Source organism: Notechis scutatus, chromosome 4, assembly GCF_049901735.1.
Source record: "Notechis scutatus isolate UNSWTSFEM ecotype Mainland chromosome 4, rNotScu1.2, whole genome shotgun sequence".
Taxonomy (NCBI): domain Eukaryota; kingdom Metazoa; phylum Chordata; class Lepidosauria; order Squamata; family Elapidae; genus Notechis; species Notechis scutatus.
Genome location: NC_142012.1, coordinates 9,736,402 through 9,753,327, shown reverse-complemented (window position 1 = coordinate 9,753,327; position 16,926 = coordinate 9,736,402). Strand labels below are relative to the sequence as shown.

The window sequence follows — 16,926 nt, the reverse complement described above, 5'->3', positions numbered from 1 at the left end:
GCGTGGCCAGCATGTGATGTATCCAGCCTCTGGGCCGCAAGTTTGACATCCCTGGTATAGGGTTTCCTGCCTAAGCAGGGGGTTGGACTAGAAGACCTCCAAGGTCCCTTCCAACTATTCTATTCTATTCTATTCTATTCTATTCTATTCTATTCTATTCTATTCTATTCTATTCTATTCCTATCCCTATTCTATACTGAGTTCCAAACTTCCACTGCTAAGCCGTACAGCTGCTAAGTGAATTTTGCCCCATTACTACGACCTTTCTTGCTACAGGTATCAAGTGAATCGCTGCAGTTGTTAAGTTAGTAAAACGGTTGTAAAGTAAAGTCACAAGAGGGGATCGCGTGACTCTGGGACACCGCAATGGTCATAAATGAGTCTCAATTGCCATGTGCCTGAATTTGGATCACATGACCAAGGGGATGCTACAACGTATGTGTGAAAAAAGGCCTTAAGTCACTTTTTTCCCAGTGTTTCCAGTGCTGTTGTAACTTTGCATGGTCACTAAATAAATGGTTGTAGGTCGAGAACTAGTGTACCCATTTCTTCTGCAGACTGGCCAAATGAATAAGCTCTTCATAGATGGGTCAATCAGTAAATTTTCACAACATTGAATTAATAATGATTCTGCCTGTAATGTAATTTGCTGTTTCTTTTCTGTTGACTGTTGATCCTACAACAAGAGTCCCAATCTGTGGGCCGTGGCTTGTTGGCCACTGGGCCGCATGCATACATGTATTCATGCGCACACTCCCCACTTGTGTTAGCGTCAGTGTGAGCACTGCGCAGGTGCTACCGTCATTGTGAGTGCCACGTGGGAGCTACTGGCAGTGCGAGTACCATGTGGGCGCTACTGGCAGGAAGGCGCTATCATTGCCGTGAGTGCCATGTGGGTGTACCATCACCCCAAGTGCTGCGGGGGCACTACTGTCGCCATCCTGTGTGCGCGCTAGCAACCAATTTGCATCCGTGCTCGTAAGCCCGTTCACACATGCGTGCATAAAGGCCCCTGCCCCTCCCCCTATTTCCGGGCCATCAACCCAGAAAGGTCAGGGAACTCTGTCCTAAAAGATATCCACTTTGATATCTTCGCAGTCAGTTCTAAATCTGTTTCTTGCACCTGTTGCCTTTAGTTTGTTCTTCTTTATGTTTAAGTTTAGTTCCAATTTTTCACCGTGTTCCTTGAGTTTACCACATGCACACACATGCACATGGATAGAATGTGTAAAATTCAAGATGTATGGGCTTCCGAAGTATGTGTGTGTGTGTGTGTGTGTGTGTGTATTTCTGAGGTTCTCGTATTTGTATGTGGATCTTTGGTTATTGGGTTTTCTCCAGAAGATTGGAGATCTAACGCGTTTGATGAGTCTCATTCATCATCTTCAGGCTTGAGAAGGCTTCACTCTGAGAAGCACAGAGCTGAAGACACAAGCCTGAAGATGATGAATGAGACTTCATCACGTTGCCTGCTCTCAATCTTCGCAGGAAAACCAATAACAAGATCTTCTATCTATCTATCTATCTATATCTATCTATCTATCTATCTATCTATCTATCTATCTATCTATCTATCATAAAAACGTAACGAAGCAGCCATTTATCCCAAGATGTGTTCAGAAGATGAAAGGAAAGAAAGACTTACGCTCATGGTGGCGTTAATCTCAGCCACCGTCTCTTCGTCAGTTGGAAACTGATAGATCTGGACCCCGTTGCTCACCAACTCGCTCATGATTTTGCTTTTGAATTTGTGTAACTCATTTTTGGCAATGGTGTCAGCCTTGGCTATTATTGGGATGATGTTGACCTGCAAAACAAAGATCGTTATGCTGCATCAGTTCCTGATGATGGTAGAATATAAAAGAAAAGCTACCCCAAAATGAGCAGGTAAAAAAAATACAAGGACGTAGATAACAGGCAGTCCTCAATTAACAACTGAAATTGAGTCCCGAAGGACGGTTGTAAGTCATGCTAATCACTAAGCAGGTCATAATTCCCAGAGCTGAAATAAAACTAGAGTTGTTTTAACTAAGCTTAATTGCGGTCTCAAAAGCCTTGGTCAGAACTAGCATAGAAAGGCATATTGCAGCTGAGATTCCATCTACACAGAGATACAGTATAACATGCAATTTGTCTCTCTATGTGCATTGAAATCTCTCCTCCCCCACATTCAATCAAATCTGGAAGCAAGCCACTTAATTAAACTAGGATGGAAATAATGCTCAGCACTATCATGGCTTACTTAAGAACATAATAGCAGTCCTGCTCGATCAAGTCAAGACCCATCGTGGCCCAATGTTTTATTTCTCACAGTGTCCAACCAGATGCCTGTTTGGTCCTTACCAGAAGAAAATGAGACATATCCTTCTCCCATCATTGTTCTGGGAACGTATTTCCTCTACTTAGAAGTAACAATAAGTCTACAAGACTGATGGTCATCCATGAATTCACCCGTACCTCTTTTAAAGCCATCACCAGTTAATTGTTTTAGTATGGAGTCCAGATCTTCCTGCTTTAATCTTGTGCCCCAATATTTGTCAAAGAACCACATGCTAGCTTTTGACTGAACTGCACAGTAGATCCTTTCATGAATCAAATCTCTCCTTCACTCTAGGTTACCATCCCAAGATAACAAGCCTTATTTTACTGTGAGTTGTAGTCTCCACTTGAGTGGAAGTAATTAGCGTACAGCTACATTTTAAAAGGGCATAAAATTACCAGTGGCAGTGATGCCTCTGTGTAAATCTATGGCAGAATTGCACTTAAGAGAACGATTCTCATCTTCAGATCTCAAGAAAAAAAATGCCACGCAGCTGAGAAAAGTACAAAAAGTGGCTACCCAATTAGAAGTTTGTGGATTTCTTGCTTAAAAAAAAGAATGTTAGCAAAGGAAAACACAGTAGCAATATTTACTCTAAAATCATGCATGGCATGAAAAGTTGGTCAGGAAAGATTTCTCTTGCTATATTAAAACTTGGAATCAGCACCAAAAGCAATTATGGGATGACTCAGGATTTCTTTCTTTATATATCAAATATCCAAGTTGGAATTGGTTGCCACTGGGTGTGGCAATGACCACTAGTGTTAGATGTTTTTAGTGGATAAGTGGACAAATTCATAGAGGGTGGGATTATCAACTGTTGATTGGTTAAACCAGTGGTTGCCAACCAGTGGGGAGGGGACCACTGGTGGTCCACGGGAAAATTTTGGTGGTCTGCAGAGAAATGTCACCCCCAAAGCAATTAATCCAGGCTGTGTGGGAACACAAGGCTGCGCCCCCCCACATGGCCCGTGGGAACACAAGGCTTGCATCGCATGCATTGCGAACAACATGAGGTAGTGAAGGGAGGGGGGAAAGGGCGGGTGGTGGGGAACTTGCCCCACATGCCTCGCCTGGCCACCGGGCTGCTTCTTTCCGTTTCTTTCTTCTTCTGCTTTTGGCTGCATGCAGGGAAAGCAGCAAAAGTCTTTCTTTCTCTCCCAAACTCCACCAGAAATGAGTATTTGGGACCCTGCAAGGCATCCTGCTCCAAGAGGCTGCACAAGTCTCACAAAAACTCATTTCTGGCGGAGTTTGGGGGAGAGAAAGAAAGACTTCTGCTGCTTCTGCTACTTTCCTTGCACGAAGCCAAAAGTCTCTCTCTCTTTTCCCTGAGAATGGAGCTGGAGACGGTATCCTGCGATCCAGTGGTGGGATTCAAATTTTTTTTACTACTGGTTCTATAGGTGTGGCTTGGTGGGCATTGCATGGTAAGGATACTGTAAAATCTCCAGTCAGAGGTGGGATTTGCCGGTTCTCCGAACTACTCAAAATTTCCACTACTGGTTCCCCAAATTTGGTGAGAACCTGTGGAATACCACCTCTGCTGCGGTCCCAAATAAAGAATGATCGATCGGTAGGAAAACGGGGTGGGGAATTTTCCTACAGACTTTTTATTTTTATTTTCCCAGGGTCTCTGGTCCACGGGATTTAAAATTATGAGTTTGGTGGTCCCTGAGGTCCAAAAGGTTGTTGACCCCTGGGTTAAACTGTTTGGTTAAATTTGTATACTGCCAGACTCCTAATGGCTCTTAATGGCTCACGTAAAAACACAGAACAAAACCAATATAACAATCCACTTAGGAAAAACAAGGAACAGAAAATATTAACAATATCAGAACACTATTAGAACAAAATTCACATCTTCCTTGTAGGCGGTTAGACCATCTAAGCCAAAAAAACTGAGCAAAGTTACTAATTTTAGAGGTTGTATGGTATATTAATTCAAGGATTTGCTTATCAAAAGGATTAATACCATCTCATCCTGTTTGTGAGTTTCCTTATTATAGCCCTCTGATTATTTTATAATAAAGATTGCTGAACTAGACTGATATTAGACTTAACCCCATAAGGCTTTTGGTAGAGTTTTATGTTCTTAAATGTATTTGCGTCAATATTTATTTAATTCCTAGTTAAGCTGTCAAATTTGGATGATGCAATTTGCATTATAAAATGAACTAGGATCCTATCAGACACACTTTAAATTTTTAACACTATTCAGATTGAACAAACCACTCATTTCCAGCCTAGTCATTTATTCTAAAAATTCCAAATAATGGCAGCAAATAAGGTCCACTAATTTGCATTTTGCACCACTGCAGCATCCCCATGGTCATGTGATTAAAACTCAGGTGCTTGGCAACTGGTTCATACTTATGACCGTTGCTATGTCCCCCAAGGTCAAGCAAAGTCAATGGGGAAGCCAGATTCATTTAACAACTGTGTTACTAACTTAACAACAGCAGTGATTCATTTCACAAATGTAGCAAGAAATATGGGGGCAAGACTCGCTTAATAAATGTCCTGCTTAGCAACACAAATGTTGGACTCAATTGTGGCCATAAATCAAGGACTACGTATATAGAAGACAGCTGCATATAAAGTAAGTAGAATAACACAATTTCCTATTTCCTCTCTCTATAGCATATGCTTTATACAGGAAATATTATATGCCTTATAAACTATTAGCAACCATTTTAAAGGAAGGAGATAAGAATCGCTGTGAAAGTAAATTCCAAGAATTGTTCAATTGCATCAAGGTTCATATGCTAAGTTTAAGTTTTCCCCCCCACAAAGCACAGGAAATACTAATCACTTCTTGCCTGTGTTTCCACATCAGAAATCAACAAGAGAAGAAAAGTTTCCACTTTGTTTCTTATAACCACTCCAAAGGACACAAACTGAGATTTTGTGCAAGCTTGTTCAACTAATTACTAAATCCAAACAAATAATTTAAAAAAAAAAAGATTTTGGCATGCTGCTCATCTCATAAAGTAATTTCCAAATATAATCAACACATACTTGCTGGGAAATTGAAGCCATTACAACTTGGCAGCACATCCCATTTGAATCTGTGTTGCTTTTCCAAATTAAACACAGGATGTTTTGCCTCCCAGACTCACTTGAGGTGGGCAGCTGTATGAATTGAATAAATAAATAAAAATATATTGATGTGACATGATGCACCTTTTAATTATAATTCTGAGGATGTTGGTAGAAAGCAACATTGCACTTTGGAACATTTTTCTTCAGGTCTATCAGGTGCTAAGCCTCCCCTGGCCTTTAATATATTTCAGAAATTATTTTTTGTAAATTAAAGCGTCAGTCCAGTTGCCAGGATCATTTTTTTTATTTTGAAGAATACCTTTGGGAACACAAGCACCTGCAGGGTGGCAAATAAACAAACACCTCTCACAATGACACAGCTTGGGATTGGCATCCAGTGCCAGGAAACAAGTAAGAAACTTCGTGTTGTGATGTCATAATTCATGTTTTGCCATTTTTCCCCCTCCATCATCAAGAACTGTATGTTTGTCATCCATATGTGGCTCGAAGAGAGACAATAAATGGATAATTTGTCAATGGCTAGCTCTCAACTACTGCCAAATTGTCCCCTCTTTTCCCCCCCTCAATGTTTGCAAACGTTCTTAAAATTTCACAGGTAATTATTAATCAAATTCCAAATGTAATTGTTGATCGTAGTCTCAAGTTCTTGGATGGCCTATCAGCCCCAAAGTTGGAGAACTCTGCCTTATTATATTCTCTTATAAAAATTTCACAGTGGGTGTCAGACGTTACAACCTATATTATTTGTTGAAGTGAAAGAAAGACTACAAAAGAAGCTAAATGAAGAACAGAGGATATAAAGTTCCTTCTATCTAAAACTAATGTTTTTCAACTTTGGTAACCTTAAGATGTGTGGACTTCAACTCCCAGAATTCCCCAGCTAGCCATGTTGAAGCCCACACTTCTTAAAGTTGCCACATCGGGGAAAGTAATCTAAATAGAATGTCATTAAACAGGTGGTGGAACATAATAAGAAATTAAACAGTACTTAGATAAGTCCTTTACATCAGGGGTCTCCAACCTTGGTAACGTTAAGCCTGGAGGACTTCAACTCCCAAAATTCCCCAACTGGCTGGGGAATTCTGGGAGTTGAAGTCCTCCAGGCTTAACGTTACCAAGGTTGGAGACCCCTGCTTTACATTACATAAACTTGTATGGAGAGAATGTGGGTGATATTTATTTGGATTCTCCCCCCCAAATTTATGAACTTTCTTTTCAGAGTTTTTTCCTCCCAGAGAAAGCATAAAAAGAATGTTCCCCTATATTTCGTGACTTTTTTAATACTTTAAAAAAAAACATCCACCACACCTTTTGGAACCAAATTTTATATGCTGAGAATTCCATAATTTAAATGTTGTGTGAAGAAGTAATTGCTTTTGCCTGCTGTTTGCAAAAAGCTGAGGTGAACATTCAGGAATCTGGGAGGGAAGAAAAAATACCCCCCCCCTTTTTTTTCTTCCAATATGTCATTTAGAGAGAAATTTAAAAAAGAGAGAGAAAGAAGGAAACCAAGATGGTTTCCATAAGATTTTACCATAAGATTTTAGTTTTAGGAGTAGTTTGTCGTGTACCACTGAATCAAAGGCTTTACAGAAGTCTATGTAGATTGTGTCTATTGCTTTGCCCTGATTGAGTTGTGTCGTCCATATGTTTTTGCAGTGTAAGAGTTGCAGATTACAGGATAGTTTTTTTCTGAAACCAAATTGTTTATTAGAGAGTAGGTTGTTTGTCTCTAAGTGGAGGATGATGGATTGGTTAATAATTGATTCCTTGATTGATTACAGGTGACTTCCGAGGGCAACTTCTGTTCCATTGGTTGATTGCTCTCACTGTCAGAAAGTTTCTCCTTATCTCCAGGTTAAATCTCTCCTTGTTCAGTTTCCATCCATTATTCCTTGTCTGGTCTACAGGTGCTTTAGAAAACAGCTTGACCCCTTCTTCTCTGTGGCAGCCCCTCAGATATTGGAAGACTGCTATCATGTCTCCCCTGGTCCTTCTCTTCACTAGACTAGCCATGCCCAGTTCCTGCAACCGTTCTTCATATGTTTTAGTCTCCAGTCCCCTAATCATCCTGGTTGCTCTTCTAATGTATTTTTTTCTAGAGTCTCAACATCTTTTTTATAGTGTGGTGACCAAAACTGGATTCAGTATTCTAGGTGTGGTCTTACTAGGGCTTTATAGAATGGTATTAGTACCTCACTTGATCTCAATTGTATCTCTCTGTTAATGCAATTTAGGATTGCATTAGCTTTTTTGGCTGCTGCTGCACACTGCTGGCTCATATTTAGCTGGTTGTCCACTAAGACTCCAAGATCCCTCTCACAGTTACTGCTATTGAGCCTGATTTCACCCAGTCTATATGTGTACTTTTGGTTTTTCTTGCCTAAGTGTAGAATTCAATCCTAGTCAGACATCATCCTTAGTACAGGTTCAGTGGGAATGTCTCACTCTTTTATCTGGAAATAGTTTGAACCTGAGAAAATGGACAGGGTCTTCATGACTTCCCCTGCTTCTTAGATACACACCTTTCCTAGATAGTTAAGGCTGCCTGACAGGGGACATGTGGTTTCTGGCGATGGTTAATTCATCCTTGAGAGAAGGGCATGTCCCTTTACCTTTTAAGGAGGCACTGGCTCACCCCCTCCTCAAAAAATGAATCTCAGATTCTGCCTCACCTTCCAATTTCCATCCCCATTTCAGAAAAACAAGGATCTTCCCTTGGCAACTTTAAGACTTGTGGACTTCAACTCCCAGTTCCTCAGCTTCACTGGCTGAATTCTCTGGGAGTTGAAGTCCACAAGTCTTAAAGTTGCCAAGGTGGGAGACCCCTGATCTAGATAACAATGTGATGATAAAATAAGAACTGAGATCCTATCTCATCCAGGAGAACAGTACCTTGCTGTCCAGCTTCTTCATGGTGACCAGATCAAGGGATTTCAGTGAGTGCCCAGTCGGGGCAATGAAATATAAGCAGGCGTGGATCCTGGTGTCGTGATAATTAAACAGGGATCGCTTGATCTTCAGCTCTTCCTGCAAGTAGGCCTCGAATTGAGCATCTATGTATTCCACAATGGGCTTGTAGCTGAAACAAAAAGAATTCACATTCAGATCGGGAACAATTGCCATTGTTAACAGACTTTCAACAAACAGGTGGGGTTTGACTGCAGCAAAGTTAAAAGTAGAATTATTTACTCCTCATGATTTAGGATTATAAAAGGTGTTGAATTGGATTCAACCTCCTCTACTACCCATCCATCTTGAATAACTATAGCAAACAGATCAGAAGGATGGCAAGCTGGCCCAGTTTGCTCAAATTGTACACACGTGGTTCTCAACTTACATCTGGTCACTTAGCAACCATTCAAAATTATGACGGACCTCCTCAGGGGTACTTATGACCTGGTCCAAAGTTCCAATGGCCACCACTGTACCAATCACGTGATGGCATTTTGGGCACTTGGCTAACTGGCCTATATTTATAGCCATCTGCAATATCCCATTTTATAATGGTTTTTTTTGCTGAAAACTGGCATTTATTTTTGGCAAAACTGCCCCATAGTGAACAATTGGTTCCTTTTAACATCTGTGGTATTCGCTTAACAACTGCCATCAAGCTGTAAAAATGTGATCTGGTCATGTGACAATGCAATTTACAATTGTCATGACCATAATGGATACTTTCCATTACAGTTTGAAATAGAGGGTTACTTGTATTCATGACTCCGAGCATCCCACATGGGGACGACATTTAAATATGATCTACATATTATGCGAATCATGTGACATTTAAATATGATTTACATATTATGCTAATCATAGTTGCTCAACAACAGGTGGTATCATCTTAATGTCAGGTACAAGAAGTCAGAAACCAGGATAGAGTTCAAAAGAATCCAGGATAGGTAACAATGGCAACTTCTTATAAAGAAAATTTATATAAAATGTTTTATAGATGGCGTTTACCACCTGCTAAGTTAGCTAAAATGTTTAAAAAATATGTCTAGCAAATGCTGGACATGTAATCAAAAGACGGACACATTTTATCATATGTGGTGGATTTGTGATAAAACAAAAAAATGTTGGGCAAAGATACACAGGTGGCTAGAAAGGATGATAGGGAAACCTGTAGATTTTAAACCTGAATTGTTTTTATTAGGTATAATATCAGAAAAATTAGATAAGTATGTGTTTAATATTACATGTTGTAACAGCAGCGAGAATTATATTCACACAACATTGGAAAAATGAAGAAACCCTGCGAGATGAAAAGTTAATTAAGAAGATACTACTAGACTGTGCAGAAATAGATAGATGGACATTGAAAATTAAGCAGAAAGAAGACACAGAATACTATCAAACATGGAATTTATTCTACCAGTGGTTGGAAAAAAAGGGGTGGAGATTAAGATTAATATTGTTAAACAAATTAAATACCCAGACAACATGTTTATTAAGCACTTAGAAATGTAATTATTAAAATTAATCAATTAAAAATTGATTAGGCTAGAAAAGGGGTACCCAATTATCAATTAAAAATTGGGATAGGAGAGAACAAGGGTACCCAACCTTTGGGCCATAGCCCAGTGCCAGGCTGCAGCCTATTGCGAACCGGGCTGTGGAAGTGCTAGGCAAGGATTAGAGGATAGAGTTCAAGAGTGCTACAAGTTTATTTCATGGTAGCGATACATAAGAATCTGAACTACTAATGATCCAAGGCAAACTGGCACCGGAAAAAGAGTCAAAAAGACATTAAGGAGGGCTGGATTTAGGCCTCTTATGGAGGTGCAGAGATTCCAAACTAATGGTGCGTTTGATACCTCCCTCTGGCCCAGTCTGGTCATCTCCCATATCTAGCATTGTGCTGCTTCTGAACAACTTTTTACACAGTTCGTGAGCACGTTTGTATACTTAAGGAGGCAGTGAACTATTCTTTTTCATGAACTTTTTTTTTGGGGGGGCGACAGCCGGCTCTTCAACTGAGGGTGAACTCTATGTATCTAAAGAGCTCCTAATGAGCTGCAGGATGCTCTGATTCAGGGTCTGTTTATCAGGGCATCTCGTTGGAATTTGAATAATAATAATAAAAAAAAAACTGCCAGCATCTTCTGACAGCTGTTCCCAATCTCCCTCACATCAGCATTAAACAAGGAAGAAACTTTACACTGAGGGAACGAAGAGGGCTTATAGCGAATTCCAAGTTTGAAGATAAGGAAGGTTTTATAGAACGCAGACCAAATTATAATAGAAGCTGACACAGCACAAAACAGGGGAATAAATCCATGTGGCTGGGTTGTTCCTTCTTGGACCTCATCTTGTGGTTAGAAATATTTAAATCTGAATAAGCAACAATTTTGGACACTGCCCTATCCACAGTCCAAAGTCAGATCTTCCATAGCCTCAGTCAACTCATTGGCTTGGAAGAGCTTAACCTATTCTGGACATTAGGCCCAACTCACCCATTCAAATCCATCTTGCTCCTGCAGCAACTATAAATCCACCTTGCTCCTGCAGCAACTATACAGGTAGTTCTTGATTTACAACAGTTTCCTTTAGTGACCATTCAAATTTACAAGATCACTGAAAAAAGCAACGTATGCCCGTTTTTCATACTTACAACCATTATAGCATTTTTGTGGTTACATGATCAAAATTCAGACGTTTAGCAACTGGCCCATATTTATGACGGTTGCAGTGTCCCAGAGTCACATGAAGAGCAGGGGAGGTATGGCACTCCCAAATTGGGAATTATATTGTAGTGCAGCCTCCTTACTCTGGTTGAAAAAGTGGGTAAATCTGTCGAATAAAAGGATCTTATTTTCAGGCCATGATTTACAGAGGGGATGGCATGCATTTTTATGGGACACTGGCAAAATTAAGCAGAAGTATTTCCACAGGCATATAATTAGAGATTCCTTATTGGCTAATTGGAACAAAATTTTTAAAAAAACATTACTTAAAAATCCCAATTTGGATCTCAACGATGGAGGCGATGATACATCGAAACAATCTAGATCTTAATAAAATGATAAAATACAAAGACCTTCTTGATGCGCGAGGAACTTTAAAATCATGGCTAGATCTCGGAGTGCCCACAACTTCTGAAGGCAAACTGTTCCACTGGTTGATTGTCCTCACTGTTAGGAAGTTTCTCTTTAATTCTAGGTTGCTTCTCTCCTTGATTAGTTTCCATCCATGGCTTCTTGTCCTGCCTTCTGGTGCTTTGGAGAATAACCTGACTCGCTCTTCTTTGCGGCAGCCCCTCAAATATTGGAACACTGCTGTCCTATCTCCCCTAGTCCTTCTTTTTACAAGACATACCCAATTCCTGCAACCATTCTTCCTAGGTTTTAGCCTTCAGCCTCCTTTCTGCACTCTTTCCAGACTCTCAGAGAGCCTGATAGAAAGTGTGATCATGGGCATAGAAGGTTCTTGTGAAAGCAACTAGACAACAGACAACAGCAGATACTGTGTGAACCCAGGATCCAATGAAATCCAGCGATTATTACATGATCCAGTATTCAATGTAATTATAATGAAAAAGCTGATTTGCTCACATAGTATTCCTTATTCCAAAGTATGTGTGTATTGGAGAAACATGGTAAGCCGATGGCAGAAAAAGAAAGAATGCTAAATTTCACAGAGGAATGAAACTATAAAGGCAGGATGTGTTAAGGGTCACCCATGCTATTTTATACACATATACACCCAGAGAAAGATCTTCCACTCATCAGTTTCCCATTCTATGTTTCCACGGTCTTAAAATGACGCATCTTGAATTTCTTTTTCTCTCTCTCCCCCAAACCACACATTCCATGAATTCCTTGTGAAAGATTATTCCCTATTTAGGAAAAATCAAGACAGAATGGTCAAAATAGCCCGGCTGTTAGCTAAAATCAACTCACCCACCCAACGTTTTAAGTAATCTATAAACTTTCAAATCCATGTGAAACAAAGCGAGAATTCACAGGTTTTTCCCACAGTGTGTTTGTGTGGAAATAATCTTTTTCTTTACACCAGAATGGTCTAGTATAAAGACAAGCAAAGTAAGAGATTTCAAATTGTGGGTCACTGGACACATGAAAACAATTTTTTAAAAAATGGTTCCAGCTCACCATATGTGGAACGAACTTGCTTATCTAGCTGGGTAACTATTGCACTGCAAATCTTATTCACTGTTCATTAAATATAATCTACACAAGACCCTTTTATCAGAGACGGAAGAAGGATGGCAGGAAGTCCCAATCTTCCTTTGGCAGCCCACAAACCTCACTTCTTTGAGAAGAATGGTACAAGTACTCCTTGTTCTGACCCAAACCCTTTTCCAAGAAGACAAACACGAACCAAAGGGAACAGAAACCTTTTAATGATTCTTACAAATCCCCGGTTAAAAGGCTGCTGCAAACTAATTAACTTTGATAAGCACAAACCTTGCCAAAACTGTGCGAAGCTGCCAAGAATAACAGATCAGGTTACCTAGAGATATTTTACAACACAAGAGTCTTCAAATACCAACTTAAGATACTGCAGTGTCCACGAGGCTAGAGTTTCAAAACGTCTTTGCTTCCTGCAAAGAACGTCCGATTCACAGCTGGCTTTTATCTTCTTGAAGGAGGGGCCATTACCTTGCAGCCTTATTCCTAAGTCGCCTGTGCTGTTGTAACTGTTCTCTCCTGTGAGCAGCCCTGCGCGCACTTGGCACAGGCTCCTCGGGAACCTCCTCATCGCTGCTGCCAGCCCCCACAATCTCTGAAGGCACCACTCCCTAATGGTCCTGGCCCCTCACCATAATGAGTCCTCGCTCTCCTCAGCCATCCACACCTACTGCCGGCTAACCACAACACTCCTTGGTTTATAAATGATCGCTTAGTGACTGTTCAAAGTTACAAGATATCCCCCCAAAAAGATAACTTAAATTATCACCATTGCTTAAAATGAGTATTTTATTTTTGCCAGTTTAAACCTAAACTGGTTTTGCAACAGTCTGTTAGTTGGCAGTCACTGAGACCTGGCTTAATTGTGGTCAGGTTGAGAGTAAGGGATGTGTCTTAGGTGTCATTCTCTCTATGAAGGTAGTCTTCGACTTACAATAGTTCATTTAGTGACCGTTCAAAGTTACAACAGCACTGTAAAAGGTGACTTATGACCATTTTACATATCTATGACTGATGCAGCATCCCCATGGTCACGTGATCAAAATTTGGACACCTGGCTACTGTCTCATATTTATGACAGTCGCAGTATCCGGGGGTCATGTGATCCCTTTTTGTGGCCTTCTGACAAGCAAAGTCAACAGGGAAGCCAGATTCACTTAACAACCATGTGACTAACTTAACAACTGCATGATCCGGTTAACAGCGGTGGCAAGAAAGGTTGTAAAATGGGGCAAAATTCATTTAACAACTGTCTCGCTTAGCAACAAAAGGTGGGGTTCGATTGTGGTTGTAAGTTAAGGACTACCTCTAACGAACCTTCCTGCTACTTACCCTTCCCCTCCCCAACAAGAGATAGCAATGGCAACAGGACGTAGACTTATATACCACTTCACAGTGCTTTCCAGCCCTCTCTAAGCTCTTTACAGAGTCAGCCTGTTGTCCCCAATAATCTGGGTCCTCATTTTACCGACCTCAGAAGGATGGAAGGCTGAGTCAACCTTGAGCTGGATCGAACTGCTAGCAGTCAGCAGATTTAGCCTGCAGTACTGCACTCTAACTACTGAGCCACCATGGCTCAGGGACAATATATATCACATCCAAAGCAGCCTTACTGCCTTCTAGAATTGACGCAATTAGCCAATATACCTTCTTGAAAAACTGAAGGTTTTTCCATAAAGGATTCAATTGCCATCTTTGATTAGCAGCTTTTGGACCCCATAGTTGTTGTTGTTTTAAGCAACTATGATTAACTGTGGTTGACAGCTTTGGCTAATGTTTATTTGAAACAAGCCTTCGATTGTGTCAAGGCATATTGGGATAGCAGCTTGCCTATTTATATCACCTTCAGAGGGTGCCTTTCTAACAAAGAAGATCTTAACAGATGAAGGAAAGCTCGTTGCAAACCCTTCCCGAATTAAATCACATGCAAAGCAGACAAGAAATGCCAAGGTATTTTTCCTTTTGAACAACTGATCTCTCTTTCTCTTTGGCTCTCTGTCTGTCAGTCTGTCCTTTCTCTTGGCTTGAAAGTATCTATGCTGCTTCCCAAAAGATCCCTTCCAGCAGGCAGGGATTGTCCCTTGGTGTCCAAGTTTGATGCATTCATTAAAATCTCCAATCCTCAGAATGGGGAAAAAAAATAGCATTTCAAGATCAGTTATTGGCCTCCAAAGCAAAACGAAGGTCTTCCCCAAACTCGAGGACTGTTAAAAGAAGAACTACTGCTTCCTACTAAAAGAATTAGTCAAAAGAGATAAACAGAAGAAGAAGTTGAGAAACATCAGCAAGGTTTGAGAAGGTATTCTGACTTGCATTCACGATGGACCTTTAGGAGAAAACTGATACATGTCCCATGTTTCCCCAAAAATATGACCTACCTCAAAAGTAAGCCCTAGCTTGATTTTTTTTAACACGTGTGCCCAATATAAAACCTACCCCCCCCCCCCCAAAATAAGCCCTAATTAAGATCCTTGCCTCACTCCAGGCTGCACGGATAAAAATTAAGCTAGGGTGGGGGGGGGGGCGTGGAGCTGCCCTACTACTTACTTTTGGACAGTTGCAGCCAGGCCTCGCACACCCTGACACCTGCCATGTTGGCCCATTTCTTCTGCAGCCGGCAAGGATTTCCGATATCAGCTGCAGAGGCCTTCAGGAAAGTCTTGCAGAAGAAGTTTCTGAAGGCCTCTGACAGCAAAAAGATGGCCAGGGGCAATGCAGGCAAGTGAGGTGAGTCAGTGGACAACATCCCCCCAAAATAAGACCTGGTGCCTTTTTTGGTGGCAAATAAATATAAAACAGGGTCTTACTTTCGGGGAAACACAGTGCTCGCTTTACAACTGATCGAAGCTATGAGGTTTGTAGGTTGTAAGATCATGTGGGCTGACCCATTTTATGACCATCACGACTTACAACCACAGTGGGCAGGCTCTGTTACAGATGTGGGTCGAGGATGACCTGTATACTTAAAACATTTACTGTATACTTGAAACATTTAGTCACTTCATTTAGTGACCGTTCAAAGTTACAACAGCCCTGAAAAGGTGACTTATGACTGTTTTTCACACTTTTGACCATTGCAGCATCCCCATGGTCATGTGATCAAAATTCAGATGCTTGGCTCATATTTATGACAGTTGCAGTGTCCTGGGGTCACATGATCCCCTTTTGCGACCATCTGACCAGCAAAGTCAATGGGAAAGCCAGATTCACTTAATGACCGTATTACTAACTTAACAACTGCAGTGATTCCCTTAACAACTGTGGCAAGCAAAGCCGTAAAAGGGAACAAAACTCACTTAACAAATGTCACACTTAGCAACAGAAATGTTGGACTCAACTGTGGTTGTAAGTTGAGGACAACTTGTGTACGAATAAGAAAAAAAAATGCTTTCTTTTTCTGTTCTCCTCCAATAACTAGAGTCAAAGCACCAGGTGCTTTGAATGAATATATAAAAAAGAATAAAGTCACAAAATAACAACAACAATAACAACAACAACAATAATAATGGAGGAAAGGGCCTCCTTTAAATCAGTGAATAGTGTACAGTGTTCCTACTCCCACACCATTCAGAGGGGGAAAAAGTCCAGAAGAAGAAACCCTAGATAAGGAAGTCTAGAAAAAGCACCTTTGGGACAACCATGACCTGGATGACTGTGAATCTCTCCAGACTTTTAGCTGTGCAATTTGGGATGAACACCCTCGGAATTGTGTGGGAGTAGGAAGGGATTTCCAGAGGAAAAAACTGCAGACTATAGGAACCTTTAGCCCTTCTCGGGTGATCCTGAGGACATAGATAAATCTCCAAGTGGCCTCAAGGACTCTCTAAAAGGATGCAAATGACTAGCTGTCTGCAAGGAATATCAATCCTTCCATTCTTCACCATCCAGTCAGAGCTGAAGAAGCTTCTTGGATGAGAAGTGAAACGTCTTCAAAAAGAAAAAAAGAACAAAGTCCAGTTACCTCCTGAAAAAGCACCTTTGGGACAACCATGGCCTGGATGACTGAGAATCTCTACAGACTTTTAACTACACAATTTGGGGTAAATACCCTTTGAATGGGGTGGGAGTAGGAAGGAATTTCCAGTGGAAAAACATTTGCAGACTACAGGACCCATTAGCACTACTCAGGTGACCCTGAGGACACAGATAAATTTCCAAGTGACCTCAATGTCCCTCTAAAAGGATGCAAATGACCAGCTGTCTGCAAGGAATATCAAATCCTTCCATTTCCACCTATCCTGTCAAGAGCTGAAGAAGCTTCTTGGATGAGAAGCGAAACGTCTTCAAAAGGAAAAAAAAAAAAGAACAAGAGAGTCCAGTTACCTCCTGAAAAAAAGCACCTTTGGGTCAAAGAAGTAGTGCGAGATCGGAAGCTGTGGAGAGACCTGG

At 40.8% G+C, this 16,926-nt stretch overlaps 1 protein-coding gene across 5 annotated transcripts in view; it reads right to left on the bottom strand.

The window, feature by feature from the left end:
- The window catches only part of SEPTIN11 (septin 11), a 139,651-nt gene that overhangs the window by 38,696 nt on the left and 84,029 nt on the right, over window positions 1-16,926 (bottom strand). For all 5 annotated transcript variants that reach the window (XM_087962743.1, XM_087962745.1, XM_087962744.1 and 2 more), the window contains exons 4-5: window positions 8,282-8,468; window positions 1,646-1,807 (exon numbers count right to left, since the gene is read on the bottom strand). In XM_087962743.1, coding sequence (XP_087818869.1) covers window positions 1,646-1,807; window positions 8,282-8,468 — 349 coding nt within the window. The remainder of the gene's footprint in view (window positions 1-1,645; window positions 1,808-8,281; window positions 8,469-16,926) is intronic.